This window comes from Centroberyx affinis, unplaced genomic scaffold (assembly GCF_046629955.1).
Source record: "Centroberyx affinis isolate AG114_WGS23_722 - 3 ecotype Tasmania unplaced genomic scaffold, CSIRO-AGI_Caff_v1 ptg000358l_1, whole genome shotgun sequence".
NCBI lineage: Eukaryota > Metazoa > Chordata > Actinopteri > Beryciformes > Berycidae > Centroberyx > Centroberyx affinis.
The window spans coordinates 369,525-389,253 of record NW_027279029.1 but is presented as its reverse complement, the minus strand read 5'-3'; the positions used below and the strand labels follow the sequence as shown (position 1 = coordinate 389,253).

At 39.9% G+C, this 19,729-nt stretch overlaps 1 protein-coding gene across 1 annotated transcript in view; it reads left to right on the top strand.

Moving 5' to 3' along the window:
- Positions 1 to 5,312: 5,312 nt before the first annotated feature.
- The window catches only part of gbe1b (glucan (1,4-alpha-), branching enzyme 1b), a 75,057-nt gene continuing 60,640 nt past the window's right edge, over positions 5,313 to 19,729 (top strand). The window contains exons 1-3 of the mRNA XM_071515510.1: positions 5,313 to 5,413; positions 13,862 to 14,031; positions 17,125 to 17,240. Of these exons, the coding sequence (XP_071371611.1) occupies positions 5,316 to 5,413; positions 13,862 to 14,031; positions 17,125 to 17,240 (384 nt within the window). The 5' untranslated portion in view covers positions 5,313 to 5,315. The remainder of the gene's footprint in view (positions 5,414 to 13,861; positions 14,032 to 17,124; positions 17,241 to 19,729) is intronic.

Below are 19,729 nucleotides of genomic sequence, written 5' to 3'. Positions count from 1 at the left end.
TCTTGACAAAAGATCTTGTGTCTGTGTAAATGACTTAGATTGAAAGTTATGAGATTTGTTCAAGACAAGTCTTTTTTCTGAATTTGTTTGGGATGACTGAATTTATTGAAGTTGAAAAATCACACTCGTTATGCTCTTACCAAGTTTTTATCCTATTAAAACCATATTGCATTGAAAAGTCCTACATATCTTGTTTTCTTTAAGATATTAAATGAATACTGGACTTTTGAATTGATCTGACTTGACTTGGTGCTCTACATTTAGACTTAGGTCTTGACTTGAGACTTGTGCCTCAAGACTGACTTGGGACTCAGGCAAAGTTGACTTGGTCACACCTCTGGCAAAATTACACAAATACAAAGTATACAAAGTGATGATACTGCAGGAAGGTTATTAACCGCATGTGTCCATGCTGTTGTACATTTAGTTCCCCTTATGAATGGACTGCACTTGTCATGATTCGACCCTCAGACTTGCATTCCAGTGATACAGTAGTTCCCATTGTAAGTAATCATTTTCCTGTAAAATCGTCCCTGCTCTTCAGTAAAATCTCAAGTATTTGTATTTGATACTGTGGATAAGAGATGATTCACGCCATTGCCCAGCCAACGCGATTCAACTAAAGATTTAATTTCAAAGGAGATGATGCTGTTGATATCCTACATCATTTTGCTTTTTGTTCATAATTTTTAGCAGCTGAATAAATGGTTTCAACATCTATAAGAGAGGTGGCTACTTTAAGTATTTGTTTGACACTAAAATTTCCTTTGAGAACATTCATAGTTTTTTTTTTTTTTAGCATTAACATAACATTAACATTTTAATATTTTTAACATTCACTGACTTCCCCACTCCACATCCTTCTGAACAGATGTAATTTTTTCCTTAAAGTTGTGTTATGGTGGTTGAACACCCCAGAGAGCAATCTTCTCAGCTTGGATGAGTTACGCTGCTTTGTTGAGTAATTACAGTTATTGAATGACTAATTGTATTTTTTCATTACACATGATATCAGCGGAGTATGCTTGCATGCTCACATCAATTATGTGAAAGAGTGAGCTGGTTTTGTGTCAGCTCGTATTAAAATCACAAGGAAACAGCATTTAGATGGTGTCTTCTTCCCTAATTCAGTGTATTTCCAGCTGAAACAGGATGCTGGGGCGAGACACAACGAAGAGAGGGACTGTTCAAAAGTGTTCAAAAGTTCAAGAAGTTTGAGCCGTCATAAATGTTATATTTTTCAGTTAAAAAATTCCAGCCACCTGGGATCACAACCATAGTGTTTTAGGAAAAGGAAACAGGGTTGTTCAAAAATCTGTGATAGTAATATTGGTTCGAATTTTTATGGATGCCTGCTCGTGCGCAAAGTGACAACTAAAATGTCATTTTCCAGGAAGTAAAAGTTATGTGATTTTGATATAAAAACATGAGTTAACAATAATTTTGTCAATTTTTTGGCATTTATTGTTGAATAGGTATATCTTATGATATGAAGAATTAGCTAACAATGTGAAAAAGTCTTTTTTCATTTCACTGTGACTTGAAGTTGTGAGGCTAGCTCCATTTGTATTCAAGGTAGACGGTTGCCTGCAATCCATAACTGAACAAGCACGTAATTTGTGATAAACTGCTACCAGATCGGTGCAAGTTGCCTCATTGGGGTCATTGTGATTGGTATCCTAAAACAGTCCTGTCCTTGTTTAGATTGTGCAGTCACTAATAAAGATGTTCATATAGGCCATTTCTGTTATTTAGATCTGTTATTTAGGTTAGCAAACTAAAAGATTAATTTTGGTGTGGGACGTAATGTTTTTTTTTTACTATCTTGGTGGAAATATCTTCTGTAAAATAATCATGTCAGATAGCATTATGTAAACAGTCTGTGCTTGCTGGGTTCAAGAGTCAAACTCTGACTGAATCATTTACCAACCTGGGAATGAAAGTCTGCTGCCTTACCAAGAGAGCTGAAGCAGCAGTGCAGCTCCCTGAGAAACATAATGTGTCTCCACAGTGGGGTTTGTTGAAACGTTTGGGACCAAGAGACCAGCTCTACTGACCAACACAGTTACTTATACTCTGTTGGTCAGTAGAGCTGGTCTCTACTGACCAACACAGTTACTTATACTCTGTTGGTCAGTAGAGCTGGTCTCTACTGACCAGCACAGTGAATTATACTAGATGCTGGTTGCAGCTAAAAACGGGTGAATCAAGGATACGCGGACTGTGATCAAAGATAGGACACAACAGATAATGATCCTGTCTCTGACCTTTAGTGACACAACAAATGAAGCTGGGCAAATCCTTTTTTTTCACCTGGTACTAAGACATCTTCATATCATCTATTACATGGTGCAGACAAAATAATTTCACTGAATCAAACACATCGTCCAGGTAACGGGAATTGTAGCTCGGTTTGCCGTGCTGATTACAGATAAAATCAATCAAATATTTACTTCAACTCATTAGGTGAATATGCTGTTGACAAAATCCGGATTTTTTTTTCTGTTGTGGTATCTGTTTTTGTCAGAGGGTGCTGTGTCTTTTCAGCTACCCCTGTAAACATTTGCTATTTAGCTGTAAATCACACAGGCAACATTTATTGGCACAGCCGTCTGGAGTGGACAGTAACCCACTTGTTCCATCTATTTCCAACAGATGGCTCTTTAGAATGACGTTCACTTTGTGACCTTTAACTAGGACAGTTTTATTTTGTGACAAGGACGCCGCTTTCAAGAGTCGCACCATTTCTTCATATTGAAGGTGCATCCTTAACAACCTTTCAGACTAGCTTTTGATCTAAATTCTCCCAAGGTTATCCTTCTGGATTTCCATTAGGTAACGTCTGCTACCAAGTTAACTTGATGAATCTAGTTTTGGGGAACTCTGTTGTCGAGGCCATGCATTTTAAGATTTAAAACATGAACAATGAAAGTTGGGAAGAGGGGTAGAAGAAACCAAAGAAGCAAGTAAAGGTGAAATAGATAACAATAACAAAAAACACGTACATTCATATTAGCGTATAGTTTTTAATCTAGATTTTCAGCTTTTAAACAAACAGGCCTATAGTCAAGTCAACTCAAGTCAACTTCCTTTTTATAGTCACAGTTACAGTCTCAAAGGGCTTCACAACACCCAGATTATGAAAGAATGAATGAAAACAACACCTCCCATCCTTAGACCTCCAATGAGAACAAGAAAAAACTCCCACAAAAACCTCATTAGGAAAAAAATGAAAGAAACCTTGGGAAGGGAAGGGCTACACAGAGAGGAATCCCCCCTCCAGGACAATCAGGCGTGCAATGGGAGCCCAGAGTACTTTGAGTCATGTGATATTATGTGGAAAAAGCAGTAAATGGCACAGCCTGGGGCCATCATTTTACAACAACACCCCCCCCCCCCCCCCCCGCCCTCCCCAGTGCCAGGCTGCTCCGCTGGGTATTGTGACAGCTCGGCCTTGACACTGAACAAAGTTTACCCAAATCAAACTTTGCCCAAATCAAACTTTGACCAAATCAATGGGACCTTGCTTCATTAATTTTCTGTCTGTGTTAACTTCCATATACCAAAGTACTTTTGTTGATTAATAGGCTACTTAAATCGATGTGGTCTCTTCTGCTAAAGTTTGGCCTGCAGCCATTTCAAATTGCAGTTTCACAAGTACAGTATAAAGGCCACTGCACTCATTTATGTTCAACTGTCCTGCAAAGCTGTTTACATTCAAATATCATAGCAGATCACTCTCTAGACAGCTTACCAGTGAGTGCAAAGGCATACAGCACAGCCCATTACCATTTCCAGGGGTCCTGCACTCACTTGGCCATCAAATTCAAGCTCTTTTCAATGTCTTGTTCAGTGAAATTCAAGGATTCAAAATTGGCATGTTTTGGGTGTAAGACATGACATTGGTCAAATCTTACAGGCCTAATTTTTCAGTATCAGTGAAGAAATCATGGATATTTTTCATTTCAAAAGTGCTGCTTTATCAACACACATCCTCATCACAGGGTTTTCCTCGGTTTTTATTAAAAATCAAATACCTTCAAGGCCATCCATTCATTTTCAAAAATGTTTAAGACCTTGATTTATTTTTGGCAAATCCACAAAATGTCAAGTATTCAAGTTGGACCCCCTGCCTTTCACTTTTACACCACACACAACTACAGCCAGTAAGAAATAAGGCCAGCTTTGTACCATGTGCTTTGTGCCAAATGCAACTGGCACTGAACAAAAATGTGCTAATGACCTTTAAAAAAATAATAATCATAGTCATACTTTAATACATTTCATAAGGGTGGGGTATTGTAAAAATGCCATGCACCTGCAAAATGTCAACAATATACCACAGAAAATGCTATCTTGTATTGCCCAGACCAAAAATGTATTTGCTCAAATAAACGGTTGTATTTCGAGCTATTTCACTTCGGAATTCCTTACCCACTTTTATTGTAGCTAAGGCCATGTAGCAAATTTATTAAAAAAACAACAACTTGTTAGAAGACATTTGATTATGAGATAAGGTCAAATGCTTAATTTTAATTCTACTTGTTTTATACTGTTGTATCCATGCATATGTATTTCATTCACACTTGTTTGTTTGAGCTTGCCCATAGCCTTTTGATGTGTAGGAAACATTGTGTACTGAACAAATGTGACTTATCTTATTCATATTTCTGCTTATCTTCCATTCTGATTTTACTGTATCCTGGTTTTAAAGTTTGTGCATATGTTTTGGATGTAAATTGTGTTTTAGTGGGACACCAGGAAGAATAGCTGACACTCTTGTGCACAGGGGATCCTTATCAATAAACAATAAACAGTGATAAAGTGCTCTAAAGTCACTATAATTTATAGTATGAACTCACTACAGAGCACCACAGACGTCCCTATGTAGACATATTCTAGTGATTTTCCATCAGGGGAAATCCATTACAGCCATAGACGGTAAGTAGACAGTAATGTTTCACAACAGCCTACAAAGCTACACATCTGCCTACAAGTACAACTCATCCTTCCTCTGACGCTCCAGATGCTTCCTCTTCCTCTGCTGTCATCTTAAAGTTACAATGTATCACAGCGCTGCACGCGCGGCTCGGCTCTCTTTATTATCTCCCTTCCCTAAACGTGACCCAATGGAGACCACTGCACATTGTGAATGGGACGGGCTTGGCAGAAAGGAGCCTGATTCGCTGCAGTCCGCGGATACTTATAAAGCTTGCACGTTATAGCCTGTCTGTTCATTGTCACTGTCACTGTCACTGCATCCAGGCGGGCAGGCAGCAGCAGTCGGTGCTCGATTGGTTTCGACTGAAGAAACCATGGCAGAACCAGAGGATAATGTTACAATTCCTGAGCTCAGCTGCCTTCTCCAAATGGATCCCTATCTCAAATCGTACGAGAAGGACTTCAAGAGGAGGTAAAATAAGGCTCAAACGGCGGTTTTATGCACCGCTCGCCGCCCAAAGTAAATCCCCGGTGTTGTGAATAAAAGGCAGGCTTACGCTGGCATTCACGTCTTTTGGTAAAAATACACAACAAACAGATAAAAACCGATGTTTAGGACACATCACGAAGTCACCTTGTGTGTTCAGGCTTGACATTTTGTGTAGCCGAGACGTCTGACGCGAGCTGCGTTTTCCCTCATGGCTTCTTTTGCATAACAGATGGGTTAGACATTGCTATTATCCCCCTTTTGCAGCCTGCTGAATAACAAGCGTGTGGCCAAAATAGAGAATTTTCAGCCTATGGAAGATAAATGAACCGCTACCAGAAGTCTTTTAATAGTATTGTCGAAGAAGACAAGCCGTCTCTCGACTTCCTGTTATTTGACAGTTCAAGAGGAGGCATGCGTTTGCAAGTCAGGTGACGCCCACGTTGAAAGATGAGGTGGTGCTTTGAGTGAAGAGTTGCAGGATTTGTCTCAGTCTCGCCTATTGTTTCTAGAGAGCATCACTGTGGTCCCGCATCTCAAACAGGCTTTCTGCAGGCCCTAGCTTCTCATTATAAGTTTTGTTCATATGAGTTTTCACTTCACGTTTCCGGCCAGTTCCTATCGAGGCATCAGCAGAAAACAAACAAACAATGAACTCGTTTTTATCAAAATGGGATTAAACTCTAGAGTTGGAGTTGCACATAGTTGATTGGTTTGGTTTGGTGTTGGCTGTGTGAAAGGCTCGGCACATTCAAAAAGCTTCTCAGACATTAATTGATTTGCTGCGAGATTTTTCCCGGTTTAGCCCTGATTTGGCCTGCCTACAAATTAATTATTGGCGTGGAAATCTTAAAGAGGAGACTTTTTTCCGTAAGACTGTCTGGTACATACTGTAGTAATGGTTTTGCAACGTGTGTGGGCTTGTGCATTTATTAATCTGGGATCTTTCCAACCCAATTTTTCCAGCAGTTGCCAATGTTGAGATGATATCAAACTGCACATAGCCTAGAGAAGATTTTCAGAAGACTGTGCTTTTGCATGCTGTATCTCTGCATTATGTTCTACTGATTCCTCTGTTCATCCTAGTGATGCACAAACTTGTCTTCTCACACTAAAGGATCACAGAGGGAAATGGTTTTGATATTTGGTTATGATGGCTCATTGGATGATGTTTAAGAGCTCCAGTCATGTTGTTATCCCTGTGTTATATGATGGTCAGTGAGAGTCACATGATCCATGGGCCCCAACATCAGTAGCTTGGATCACTGCGAGGCGATAATATCGTCTTTCGGTGGAATCATATCGCGATTATATGGTGATTTTGAGACATATAGTGACACACAATTCTGCTGTCTAAATTGATGATAACAAGCACATTTAAAAACTCTGACAAAATGAGGTATGAAACATCTAAGAAATACAATTTGAAAATGTTTTGTGTGACATCACACCTAACATTACCATTTGGTTTAGTGAGATGAACATTAATTTCATTACTAAACATGTGATTTTGCTATTGATTTCAACCATATTGCCCGGATAGCTTGGATTCTTACCTTTGTTATCAAAATTAGCCCTGGACAGTAAAATGGCTGGATTTATAGTACAGACTTTACTACCATTAGATATAGTTGGCAAACTGTCAGCGTTCCTTGTAGGAGTAAGATGTACCTTGATGTTTGAGAGCATCATTCACCAAATATAATCATACTGTACATACCGTGATTAATTTAAACATGACCACCCAGGGGAGACAAAACACACTGCATCCTTTATAGAACTAAGTTTAATTAGGCCGAACTGAAGTTGAAATCTATAAACACCAGTTTTGCTAATTAGTCGATTCAACAGCCCTTAGGCATTTATTCTCTGTCACTCTTATTACCCAGAGGATGCTGTAATAATTTACAGTACAGTGAATATTTGCACGAAAGTTTAGAGTGAATATTAGCTTATTGTGAGCATTGAAACAGCAACATGTTCAAGTAGCACCTGTATGTATGTATGTATGTATGTATGTATGTATGTCTGTATGTCTGCATGTATGTATGTATGTATGTATGTATATATTAGACCTACAATACTTAAGTGAAGCAATACTTTGTTTTCAGAGAGACCTAAAAAGAACCTACTGGTGTCCTTTAGTGGTGAATGCACTGACCTTTTGTCCACACTCATCTTAAAAAGTAAATAGACTGTTGTTCAAAGTCAATAGACTGTGGAGACTCGCTTTATTTTGTGACTTGCCGCTTGCTTGATGTCATTCATTTATTTTCAGTCCATGTGTCTTTTTTAAATGCCGTGATGTCTGGTCTTAACCTGATAAACAGACAGTTTTATTGCACTAAAAAGAAAGGGTACACTTGAAATGTGATGGTAATTACATAGTAACTAGCAATACAATATTGATGTCAATAACGCAATGCTGACTATATAATCGTTTATTTTTCACTGCAGGATACAGTGAAAGGATACTGTAGTCTGATTTCTAAATACAATGGCATCAGCTTGTCTTGGCATGCAAATTGACAGCATAATTCTTCAGCTCAGTCCCACAACCCGCGTCAAATTAGCCTTACCTGCCGGGTTTCTTTCAAAAAAATAATCAGTGTGATGTTTTTTTGTTTAAATACAGACAGTGATAATGATCCACGGTTCACATTTCCCACTGTATCAGCTCATTGTCGGGTCGTACCAGAAACTAGACATTAAAACTCTGCTTAAGGGCTATATGGTTTTATCCGTTTTCATTACTGTGTCAGATCGTGTCTCTAATGTGGCAGGTAAGAGACCACCTGCTTTGTATTTGAAGCATGCGAGCGGCGCCGTAGCCTCGCAGAGAGATGAGCATGTCAGCTCCATCTCAGACACAGCTTGGGATCGCTAGGCTTCACCGAGCCCTAGACGTGTCTCAAACACCTGTCCCACTGATGAAAGTTGCACATAAATTATTTTACATATAGCAGCACTGCTGTGTGAAGGTTAATTCTTGATCAGCCCCCGGTGTTCTAAGCCCCCAGAATCCAAACACCATATCATGAACACAGGCATAGAAATCAAGAGCTTTCTCAGGCTGCGGCATCACGCTGAGTCCTCTTGCCGAGCAGCACAGTGCTAAGAATTCAGCCGGCTTATCAGAAAGAGACCTATGACCACGCAGACTGATTCTTTAGATTTCACCACCATGTCATGGCTCAAAGCTGCCCATGTCTCGGTTTGTTGAACTTTGGTTGAGAGCAAATACATTCAGCAAATGCGTGGCAGGTAGAGCAGCTTTTATTATTCCAGTATTTTCATGTTTTTTTGTGTCATTTTCTCATTCTAATTAGTTGTTCCCTGGTTGACGGTCACCCTGGTAGTGTTTTTTTTTCCAGAGTAGGCTGTTATTGTCAAATTGATTGTGAAAACAAGCATCAATGCTACATGCATTTTATAACCCCGGTGTGCAGCACTCTGTCGACATGCTTCATTATTTACCCTTCCTGTTGCGTAACTCACAAGTCCATAGAAAGTGCTGCTAAGATCTTGCAGCTAGTGGCACCATGTATCTCCTAAATTGGACCAAATGAAAGCAGGGAACATTGGGATTACTGTTTGTTATCACAACAGTTTTTGCAAAGATTTGAATATGTCATCACAACTAATTTCAGAAAAAATCTAGCAGTAATGTCTGGGGGGTTATGCTTATGGTGATGCAACACTGTATGTGTGAAGCGCAGCTGAGTGTTGACTTTGATATGATGATTACCAATGCGTGTGTACTGACTGAAAAGTAATATACAAGAATTAAAAACAGGAGGGAAAAAAAACCTAAGAAAGATTGCTAGCTATTTCCTTGGATACCACATTTGGCATAGCAACCAATACTGTATGGCAAGCTGTAATTTATGGGAATTATTAAGATGGCTGGAACACATCTCAGACCGGTCAGATTGCTTTTCTGAAACTGTTGTATAATAATGAGAGAACGCTTTGTGTAGCATCTCTTAAAATAGCTGTGTGCAGCGTTTGTTTTTCCTGTCACCTTGCTTGAGGTTCATCAAAGGTATTAAGTTAACAAGAAATTTTAGCCTTCATCAATCAACTGCTCTGAAAGTGTTCAGGTACTGTACTGTTCCTGTTTGGCCTCATTAATGTACTTTAGTCAAATCGGGACATTAATAACATTATTTGAAAGTGACCTTGCCGCTGGGCTGTAGAGCCCCTTCAGGCCAGCTGAGATCAGTGTTTCTCCAGTCTGTCTGGGACGGTCCTCACGCCTCTGTTCTCGCTCTGTAGAAAAACTAATGCATGTTACCTCAGCTGTCACCGTCAGTCTTACACAACAGAGCAGACCTGTAACAGTCGCTCTAAATTTAGACGCCCGATTATCCAACAGTGCGTGTGTGAACACATTTCATAGTTCACCCTCTCAATGGCAAGCTTTTTAACAAGTGAAGTGGATTATATTGATTTCTGAAGTGATATTTTACAATTTTGACTTCAACTTCATTAAGATATGACATCAAAATGACAGCCAGATGTCAAATTGAAGGTTGAGGTGATTTTTGTTTGCTTTTTTTGGGGGAGAGCTTCATTTTAACACTTATAGACCCTCTCCCTTCCAAACAATTAATCTATCCTTACCACAGCCAATAGCCTATGTTAGCTGTACATCATTATATCTCATGTGCGGTACCACTATTCTTCTTTATCAGTCACCATAGGCAGTTTTAGTGGCCCACTCTTTAAAAGTTTGAATGCAGGTAGTAATTGATCTGGAAGCTGATATATGCCACTTTGATGATACAGTGTCTTTGCTGTTGGCCTACAGTAGGAGCCATTCAACCTAATGTGTGCAACACTATCTTAAAGGATCATATCTCAATTGTGGCTTATGACAGTTTAATCAATATCTTTGAAGATGAAGAACAGTTTCCTGAACCAAGAGATTAGAGGACCAAGACTGTAATCTGTGGCTCTCATCTGTAATCTGATGCTGCTACATTGACAGTAAATTGGGGGCAGGACTAAACTCTTCTATAGTTTCTGGGCAGCAGGGATTAGCAGTGTATTTCACCAATGTAAAATTAACTTTCTTAGGACACAGGAACACAATTTGAAAAGCTGAAATTCTGTGTTATCTTCCGTTAAGAAGGCAAGTGGTGATCAATCTCTCTCCTCTTTCAGAAAATGCAGGCATATATCAGGCGTGTAATTGATGTTTTAATTAATCTATAAACCAAAAGTTGTATATTTGTTCAGTGCTAATTATTTACATAGAATACCAAACAATAACATAATCTAATACATCATTTCTACCTACGATGGTCACGGCTTCCATGCTGTCTAAATGTCACATCTCAGCAAGTCATGTATCATAGAAAATACCAACTTTCCCAGTCCTATTTAGCACTTTGTTGGGTCATTCATGTGCGCTGGCTGTACGCTTAACTTGTAATTAGGAAATTTCACCTGAATGCAGCATTAGTTTCAGGGAATGTTGCGCCTCAAATCCAAATTCATTCTCTCCATATCAGGCTCTGACTGATTATGACACTTTTTAAGTATTTTTTCCAAGCTCAAGTCATGGACAAGATAGATAATGAACATGAGATACAGTAAATTATTATTAACCTGAGATTGATTATTTTTCCCACTTTATATTTATTACATTTGCTAGCCTTTATTAGGAATCACCTGCATTCTCTAATAGCTTTAGAAAACACAAAACATTGCTTTAGTATTGTTCTTCTTAAGGAAAACTATGAATCAAAACTTCAGATGATGCGACTAAAGAAATTCAGTGGCACTGCTGGAAAAAAGATTTGCTCTTTGCAACTTTTGGGGGAGACTTTTTTTTTTTAATGGCTAAATTTGGCCCGTGGACACCATGTGCAACTGTGCCAGATATTTTGCTTTGTAGTAGAGTGAAGATTTAGTAACTTACAAAATGAGACGGAGGAGAGGAAGAGTGACAACCTCATCAAAAGAAAATTTGTAGGTAAGGGCATCGAGGACAAAGAGGATGCTGGCAGACAGTTTCTGTCTGATTATCGATAATAAGCAAGTAAATCTAAGTTTTGATTTTGCATATCAAAATGCAAGCTCAGTAATGACTTCCTATGAAATCAATTGTGTCTTCATAGGCATTTTGAGATGTGTGGTCTGATCTCATCTCCTTGCTGTAATCACAAGTGGGACCAGAGTATATGCAGAGAATATTGCATCCACGCAGGATCTTGCCCAGCTATTCCCCCAAGTCCAGCCCACAGAAGCTCATTTGTTATAATCACAGGCATGACTTTCATGCCTATTAATACTGAGGCAGTGAAGATCTGTCCTTAAGTGAATCCTCCTTTTGTCCTTCCTTTCAGAATATCCATGAAATGGTGACAAAGTGGCAAAGGGGGCATGTGGCAGCGTTGGTTGGACTTTAAAAGTTTACATTTGGCAAGCGTTGTCTGTATCCACTGTAGTCAACACAGGGAGCAGCTGCTGAGAAATCGCGCTGTTACTTCAGCCCATCATCACTAGCCCCAGGGCATTCACAGGCCAGTCTGAGCTTGGCTTCAGGGCTGGAGGGGAGAGAGTGCACTTAACTCAGCTGGCTGAAAGAGGCTCGCTATACCAGGGGGAATCTGATATGGACACCAGCTGGCTGCAGGAACTTAAGTGAGATAAATTGCAAAGTAGTTAGTCTATCCTCCCCAAGTTGAAAGTAACAGACAGAGGTTTATCTCTCAGGATGCGCCGGTAGTCACACATTCTTGAGGGAATGAGCCAGTTAAAGGTTTAAGATTTAAGATTTAAGATTTTTTTATTTTAAATAGGGACAGTGCATATTAATGAACATTTAAAATCAAATGTAAATATGCCAGATTTAGCCACCAGGCTAATTTTCATCTGTTGTCCGTTGGCAGGTTGATGTCACAGTAAAAAATTATAAAATCATCATAACCATTCAAATTAATTCACAGTACAAAAACAGCACATGCTACCTCACTCTACATAATAAACAAGGCCTAAACACATAACATACAGACAACACATTCAGAGGTTTTTTATGATAGATTAAGGGAGCAGTTTTGATTATCCAGTAACCATTTTTTTAAATGTTTGGTAAATGGTTGGCAAATCCCTTATGACACTTGGTATCGTGTTCCAGGTCTGCGAAGCTCAATATTAATAAACCGTGTGTTTGACTGACCTGTGTTTGACTTACCAAACACACTTTTTCTAAATGGAACTAGACAGTCACCCCTGGAGCCCGCTCTAGTTGTCCTGTTTGAGTTTGCATACTCAGGTCGGACCTGAAAGAGATAAAGGTAGCATGTAAAAATTAAGATGCCACTACTGTACTGAATATGTGTTGCAACAACTAAAGAAAAGTGTTGTATACCTGCACAATAAGTGCAAACAATAGAACATATTCATAAGCATAGTGAACATGTGCATAAGCATATACATTTACATTTGCATAGTCTACTTGCAGTTTAAAACCTACTGGCTTATTACAACTCAGTTAATTTGGGCTTGATCCAGCTTCAGTAAAGTAGATCTGTACTATTGATTTTTAGTACTGTGAATGCGCCTTGGGAGGTAAAGCAGTTCACACGCTGGGAACTTATCAAGTACTATAATAAAATTCATGATTATATTTGTAACCTAGCTGGATTGATTATATCCAAGATGCCTGTATCCATTAAACATTATTAAAGGAGATAATTATTTATTTTTATTTTCATCATTCTAGATAGATCCCACTCCTGTATTAAATGAAAATTCCACCGTAAAACACTTTAACATTGTTAAAAAAAACAGCTATTTGTGATATACCTTGCATTTCTGGACCCATTTTTTTGTTTGGTGGCATATTCGCAGATAACTGGCCAAATGTAGAAAATGTGATGTCAGGTCAAGGTATTACTAGTGCAGCTACAGTGGAGTTTGATAACTGAAAATGTTTCAACTACCTAATACATCAACAGTAAAATTCTGGTTTTGATGTCAGAACCTCAGAATCAAAGAGAAGTGGCTTCTTTCTAGACTCACCATTTTGCACTGATGTTTAACAATCATACAGTGAGAAATCCATCGTAGAAGAGGAAAAGATACCAGTTTTGCCACTGACAGTAGCCTCAATATACTCAAATTTGAGTAAGTGGCGCCACCCTCACTTTTTCTCGACTCTCGCTCAGCTGTCGCTATCGCTATTTCTCTCTCCACCTACACGTTAAACCCACAGCTGAATGCAACAAGTTCATGCCGGTTCTCTGGAGGTTGTCGAAAGGCATTCTGGGAAATGTATGTAATGGTTGAGGGAAAGTGAGTAAAAAAGTAAATTATAACACAGATTGATGATATGTAACAGTGTAAGTATCCAACAGATTATCAGAGTATCACAGTGGATTTTTCCTTTAATGCGCCTGTGTGTTTCCCTCTGGTTTGAAGGTATGGGCTGCTGGAAAAGCAGCTTCACCTGCTCCAGGAGGTGGAAGGAGGCATTGACCAGTTCACACGGAGCTACAAGACCTTCGGCGTGCAGCGACAGCCTGACAACCGCCTGTTCTTCACAGAGTGGGCTCCGGCTGCCGAGGCCCTCTTCCTCACCGGTGACTTCAGTAAGTAGTGTGTTCACCGCCTGAGGAGAACTGTCAGCTCCAGAACAACATGTCAGTGTAATGTCCAGGTTGCGTCCCCAAAGGTTACTCTGAGCTCTATTACTGCTCATCTATTATCCAGAGAGGGCTCTATTCCAACAATGAGATATATCTATTTTGGGAAGACATTGCCTGAAATTCATCAGTGAGTATCTTCAAAATTTAAAGGCTCCAGTCTGTTGAAGTGCTTTTATTTTATCAACCAAGGACTGAAGTTACCCACTACTATTTAAAAAGTACCATAAATTATTATAATTTTGTGCTATCAGTTCATTTTTAAAAGTAGGAGTAAAAGAGGTATTGCTGGATCTCTCAATTCTTAATTTGCGACATTATTCACAAATTGGGAACTCTTAATTAGTTGAGTCTGGCACTTATTGTGCTTTTGCAGAAACATACGGCGGTGTGATAGATGAAAGCGTGCTTCACTCCAATTCTTTAATAACAATCACATAATGATAATAAATCAGCCTAAATAAAAAGGAAATAACACTTAAAAGAGACTCGACGTGAAATTACCTTCACTGCTGGGACCAAAGGGGGAAAGAGATTTCAGTGCAAACAGAAAGGTTGCATATCTTCACGCTGCATTAAATAAGATATTTGACATTTCTGCTCGCTTGAACACAAAAGGGCCAAAAATTGAGAAAAGCGGAGCGAACCACGGTACAAGAGTATCAGCCCTTTTGATCAACCAACCTGGGAGTAGGAAATGTGGAAAATATTGATTACACAGGATAAACTTGCATACTGAGGGGGCTTCTTTTGAATGTGGAGTGTTTGTTAATATTTTAGTAACTAGTTATTTCATCATCCCCTGCAAAGTTGTTGAGAGAGTGCAACCTTTCTGTTTGCACTGAAATCTTTATTCCCTCCGGCCCCAACTTTGAAAGTAATTTCAGGTTAATAATCTTTGGAGTGTTATTTTCACTTAATATGGGCCGTGGAAATGGAAGTTTAATTTGTTTGTTTATTTATTTTTAGCATTATTAACAAGCTCCATTTAGACTTACTCTCATCTATAAGAAAATCACACTTACAACCTTCTAGTCTCATTCTTTCTTTTGTGTTTGTTTTCTGTTTGTTTGTTTGTTTGTTTGTTAGATTCTTCTTTGTTTTCTTTCCTTTGCCTAATCTATCAATTCATAGAAATCTTGTGGACATACTAGTAAGAAATTACTCTTGTTAAACACACCCCCTAAAAATAGAAGCTAATAATAGAAAAAAGAAATAATAAATAGAAGGCTTTATAGGGAATACAGAGCTATGAACACAAAAATCCTGTTTGCTATGCCGTACCACAGCACAAGCACTTACCTCTGTGCCATGGCCATTTTAAACAGAAAACCTGCAGGTAATGATAAAGGGAAGCAAATGCTAATACTAATGCCCTCAGATTGATGCTGTGTACCAAACCAGAGATCTGTCAATTTGTTTATTGTCCCTATACATTTTTGTGCTAGTTAGTTCTGTCGCTGCCATTCCTCCTTTCCACATTTCCCCTTTCCTTTTCCTTTTTAATTATCTTCCCAGGACCTTGGGCAGCAGCTCAATTCCAACATTCAATTCTGTGAGAGATTACATTTTGACACGGCTCAGTCATATTATTTGATTTCAATTTCATAGCAAATGTGGAAACAGCCCAGCAGCCCTAGTCATGAATATGGTGCAGGTTGGATGCATAATGCACTTTTTTTTCTGAGGATTTTAAGCAAAGGGAGATAAATAAATTGTGAAAAAATATGACTTGGCCTGCCTGTGAAAAGTGTTGGTGTGGTGCCCGGTCACTTCTGGTGCAACTCTGGTGATTCATTTTCTGTCTTGCCATTGTTTTTGCTCATGAATAGCAAGCAGATATGGATTACTGAATAATAAACACAGCAGACTAAATTGACATGCCAAGATAGTCTTTTTATAATAAATGATTTGTGTCATAATATATCCCTGTCAGTCAGCGACAACTGGTAGTGTGGTATCAGCAGGTTGTGAATGTAACGCCTCTTTGTTGTTCCCTCGATATAATGCGATATAATGAAATATTTTCAATGAGCAGTGAAGTGGTATTTTAGTTTTTTGTTTTTTTTAATCTATTTTCTATCTCTTTTTTTTTAGATGATTAAACTTGCAGGTTTTCACACCGTGGTAAAGGTCACAGGATGCAAGATAGCAGTGCAGAGTACAAGAATAAGAGTAAATAATTATGTAAGAGGGTCTAGAGGAGGGATGGAGAGACAAAGTGTGTGAAGAAGTCAGAAAAATAAAGATCTCCTGGAAACAGAAAGCAAAGGATGGGTAGAAGACTATGTGGAAACATTGAATAAGAACAAAACCCTCAGAATGAGACATGACAAAAAGTACACCATTGTTATAAGGAAGAACGCAAATGTTAAATCTTTATTTTCAATTAATAATAATTGAATAAAAATAAGAGTTCATGTCATTCTTCCACCATGCGATATAGTCCAGTTCTAGTAGCAGTATGAGTGGTGATTTTGGGTTCGCATACTAAAGCTGCACGAGGTAACTTTGCACGTTGGTGGCCCCAAATGGCAGCAAGGGGTAACTGTTTGAAAACTTTGAACTTTTAATAACCAGAAATCATGTAACATGACGTCAGTAAACTGCAAACAGCAGGCTCATGTTTACCAACCTGGCCGGTCTGTGATGCTTTATACCAAAGGATACCAAAGGGATGAGAGAAGCAAAAGATGAAACGTAGGTGAATCCAGCTTTTTCTCGACAGAGCGCTCGCTCACTGCTGTTCAGGAGACAGTTTGTGCTTCACTCTTAAGTTTTGATTTGTCACCAGAATTTCATTTTGGCAAATAGGACAAATCTACAGGATCTCAATTGGGCGGGAAGAGACGCTCTTCTCTAGTGCAACCCCACGAGGCTGACAAAACGGGTGTATTTTTACACAAGAATCTTGCTTAGTGCAGCTTTATATTTAAATGATCAGTTGTGCAGTCACAGGTGTGTGCTTTAACATTTCTAATGGCTGTGAACGGGACGCTGCCAACCGGTGTTTAAAGCTTGTTTTGTCTTCACTCATAGATGACTGGGACAAATTCTCCCACCGTTACACCAAGAAAGAATATGGCAAGTGGGAGCTGATTCTGCCACCCAAACACGACGGTTCTCCAGCTGTGGATCACAACACCAAACTCAAGGTACAGAACAGAACATCTTCATGACTGGTTTTGCGCTCTCAATAGGCGTCCCCCTCGTTGCAGCGGCATCAGGGCTTGTCGATGTAATGCGCGAGGGAGATTACCTCTCCTGTGTGGCGTCCTTATTATGATCCAACTGGAAGCCTGGCGTGTAGCCGTCAACAACATGTCAGGCTCACAGCACACAGAAGGGAGATAACTGTATGTACACGATCTGCACAGCAGAGGTAATATACTCCTGAAGAACCTAACTGACCGGCTTTTATTTTAACTCCGTCTGTGGCAGGTATCCCTCAGGATATTGTGCGGTGTTGTTTCAGTGGAAAACACAGCCCACAGTGGGCATAGATGATTGGTTTTTAGCTCTAGTAAATAATTCATCAGGGTTAAATGCAAAAGAAGCACCTCCCATTATGCATTGTCTCCCAAGCAAACAGCGTGGATGAGAAATAATCCTGAAATGAGATGCCAGGAGTGGAATGGATGGCATAGTGGCGCCACTCTCCTTGGGACCGGGTCATCATTGGCACACTCCTGTGCCCTGGACAAGCTGCCCAGTTCCCATTGTCAGCGGAGGTCAGTCTAAGGACGATAAGAAGCAGATGGAAACGCTGGCACCTGGCCTCTCCTTGCGCACCCCTGCTGCCTATGAATGGCTGTCTTGCTGTGAGCTCCACTTTAGAATTAGTTCCACAGCACTCCCTCGTGGAAGCACAAGCCTAGCTCCAATCACTCTCATGTAGAGCAGCTTGCCCTTCCATCCCCTTTGTTCAGAGCCCAATTTGTCTCTATAAACAAGCAATGTCCTTTTGTGGGTGCAGTATTTCAATTTAAAAGATACAATCATCTCTTTCTGTTGTGATTATGCATGCAGATATACAGAAGTGTATACTGCAGGGTTACCTAAGCAGTCAAATGGCCAACTTTTTCATCCAAACTAAACTTCTTGCATATTACCTACATCTTAGTTGTTTTTCTTTTCCACTCACCCTTTCAGCCTGCCCAGCAGTCTGAGTTTTCTTTAATGTGCCTAATGCTAGCCAATTTGTCTGAAGGACCACCGCTCTGTCAGGCTTTATGCCAGTCCATTTATCCAGCTATCTTTTCCTAATCCTATAAACTGTGAAGCATGTCATAAGGGGAGCCAGGCCTCTAACCCCCAGGTGGCCTGGCCATAATGAAAAAACCCCAGAGGGGGGTCTGGCCAATGGCTCGCAGGCAGGTGGCGTTGGAACAGTCATTACTTCACAACAGTAGCCAGAATTAGTTGGGTTCTAATGCCCGTTTCTGCAGGGGACAAAGCAGGGTGAACACATACTGTGGGTAGCACTACCGGATCGATTCTTGCTGGGGCTTTCCAACTCCCATGCTGGCTTTCTCCTTTCTTCTTTGACTGAAGGCAGGAAAGTAACTTGTCAGTTAGATTTCCAAACTATACTTATTTGACCCCCTTCCAACTCCGAATTGAAGACATAATAGATGAGAGGCATAGATAATGACTTAGATTTAGTATTTTTCTAAATTGCTCTCTGGCTCCAACTCCTGTGCTAGATGGGCCTGTGAGTGACTGACTGTGTTAAAACCATTGGAGAAATTGCACCCCTCTCTAAAATTAAAACACAAAAACTGTGACATGAATGACAAAAAGATGAACATCAATGAGATTCGCCAATACATGGACCAAGTATTAAATGACTTCCCCTCTCTCTTCTGATCAATAGATTTTTGTCCACTACACCATATTATGTTTCCAAGGCTGTTTGAGCTACCTGTAGACTCTGATATAAAGCTCTGAGCTTGGCAAGGGAGAGAAGGGAGCTGCCTGCTGGGGGAGGGGCGGTTTTGATGTTGCCGTGGCTTTAAAAAATGTTTGGTTGATTGGTTGAACGGTCCGCATCATTTTTTCTGTATAATGGATGGGAAGTAACAGCACGATTCTATGATGTAAGCAATTCACGCCTGCAAGACGTGCATAAATGCTGACACAAATTCACAATACACCTAGGCAGAGAAACATGCAGCAGACACAAAGGACCTTAGAGCATCTACTGATTTGTGACCATGCCTCTTAAACTGGAATACTGTTATTTCTTGCTAATGTGTCTCCTATACTGCGATTATGCTCTAGTTTATACTGCACTTTTTCCATTTTGCCGTGGTTTAGATATCGTTATTCTTCAAGTTTTGCTTTTTTAACTTTGCATACCTCCTCTCTGTTATTAACTTAGACTAGTGCAGAGCCCGTTCAAAACATGCCTGTTCGGAACGGACCGATTGCTTGGCCTCCGGTGTTGCTGCTTGCAGCTTTCTCGAGAAACGCTCATCCAAACAACTTCACACTCGACGCCTGCGCTTCCAGTCGCTTGCTTTGAGCCCCGCTGCTGCACAGAGTGCTGTTTGCTTGTTTATTCAAAGTTTATTGATATTGAACGTGTCGCGCGTCCAATCCGACACTGCGCGTCCTTCGGTCCCCAGCAATACACCCGCCA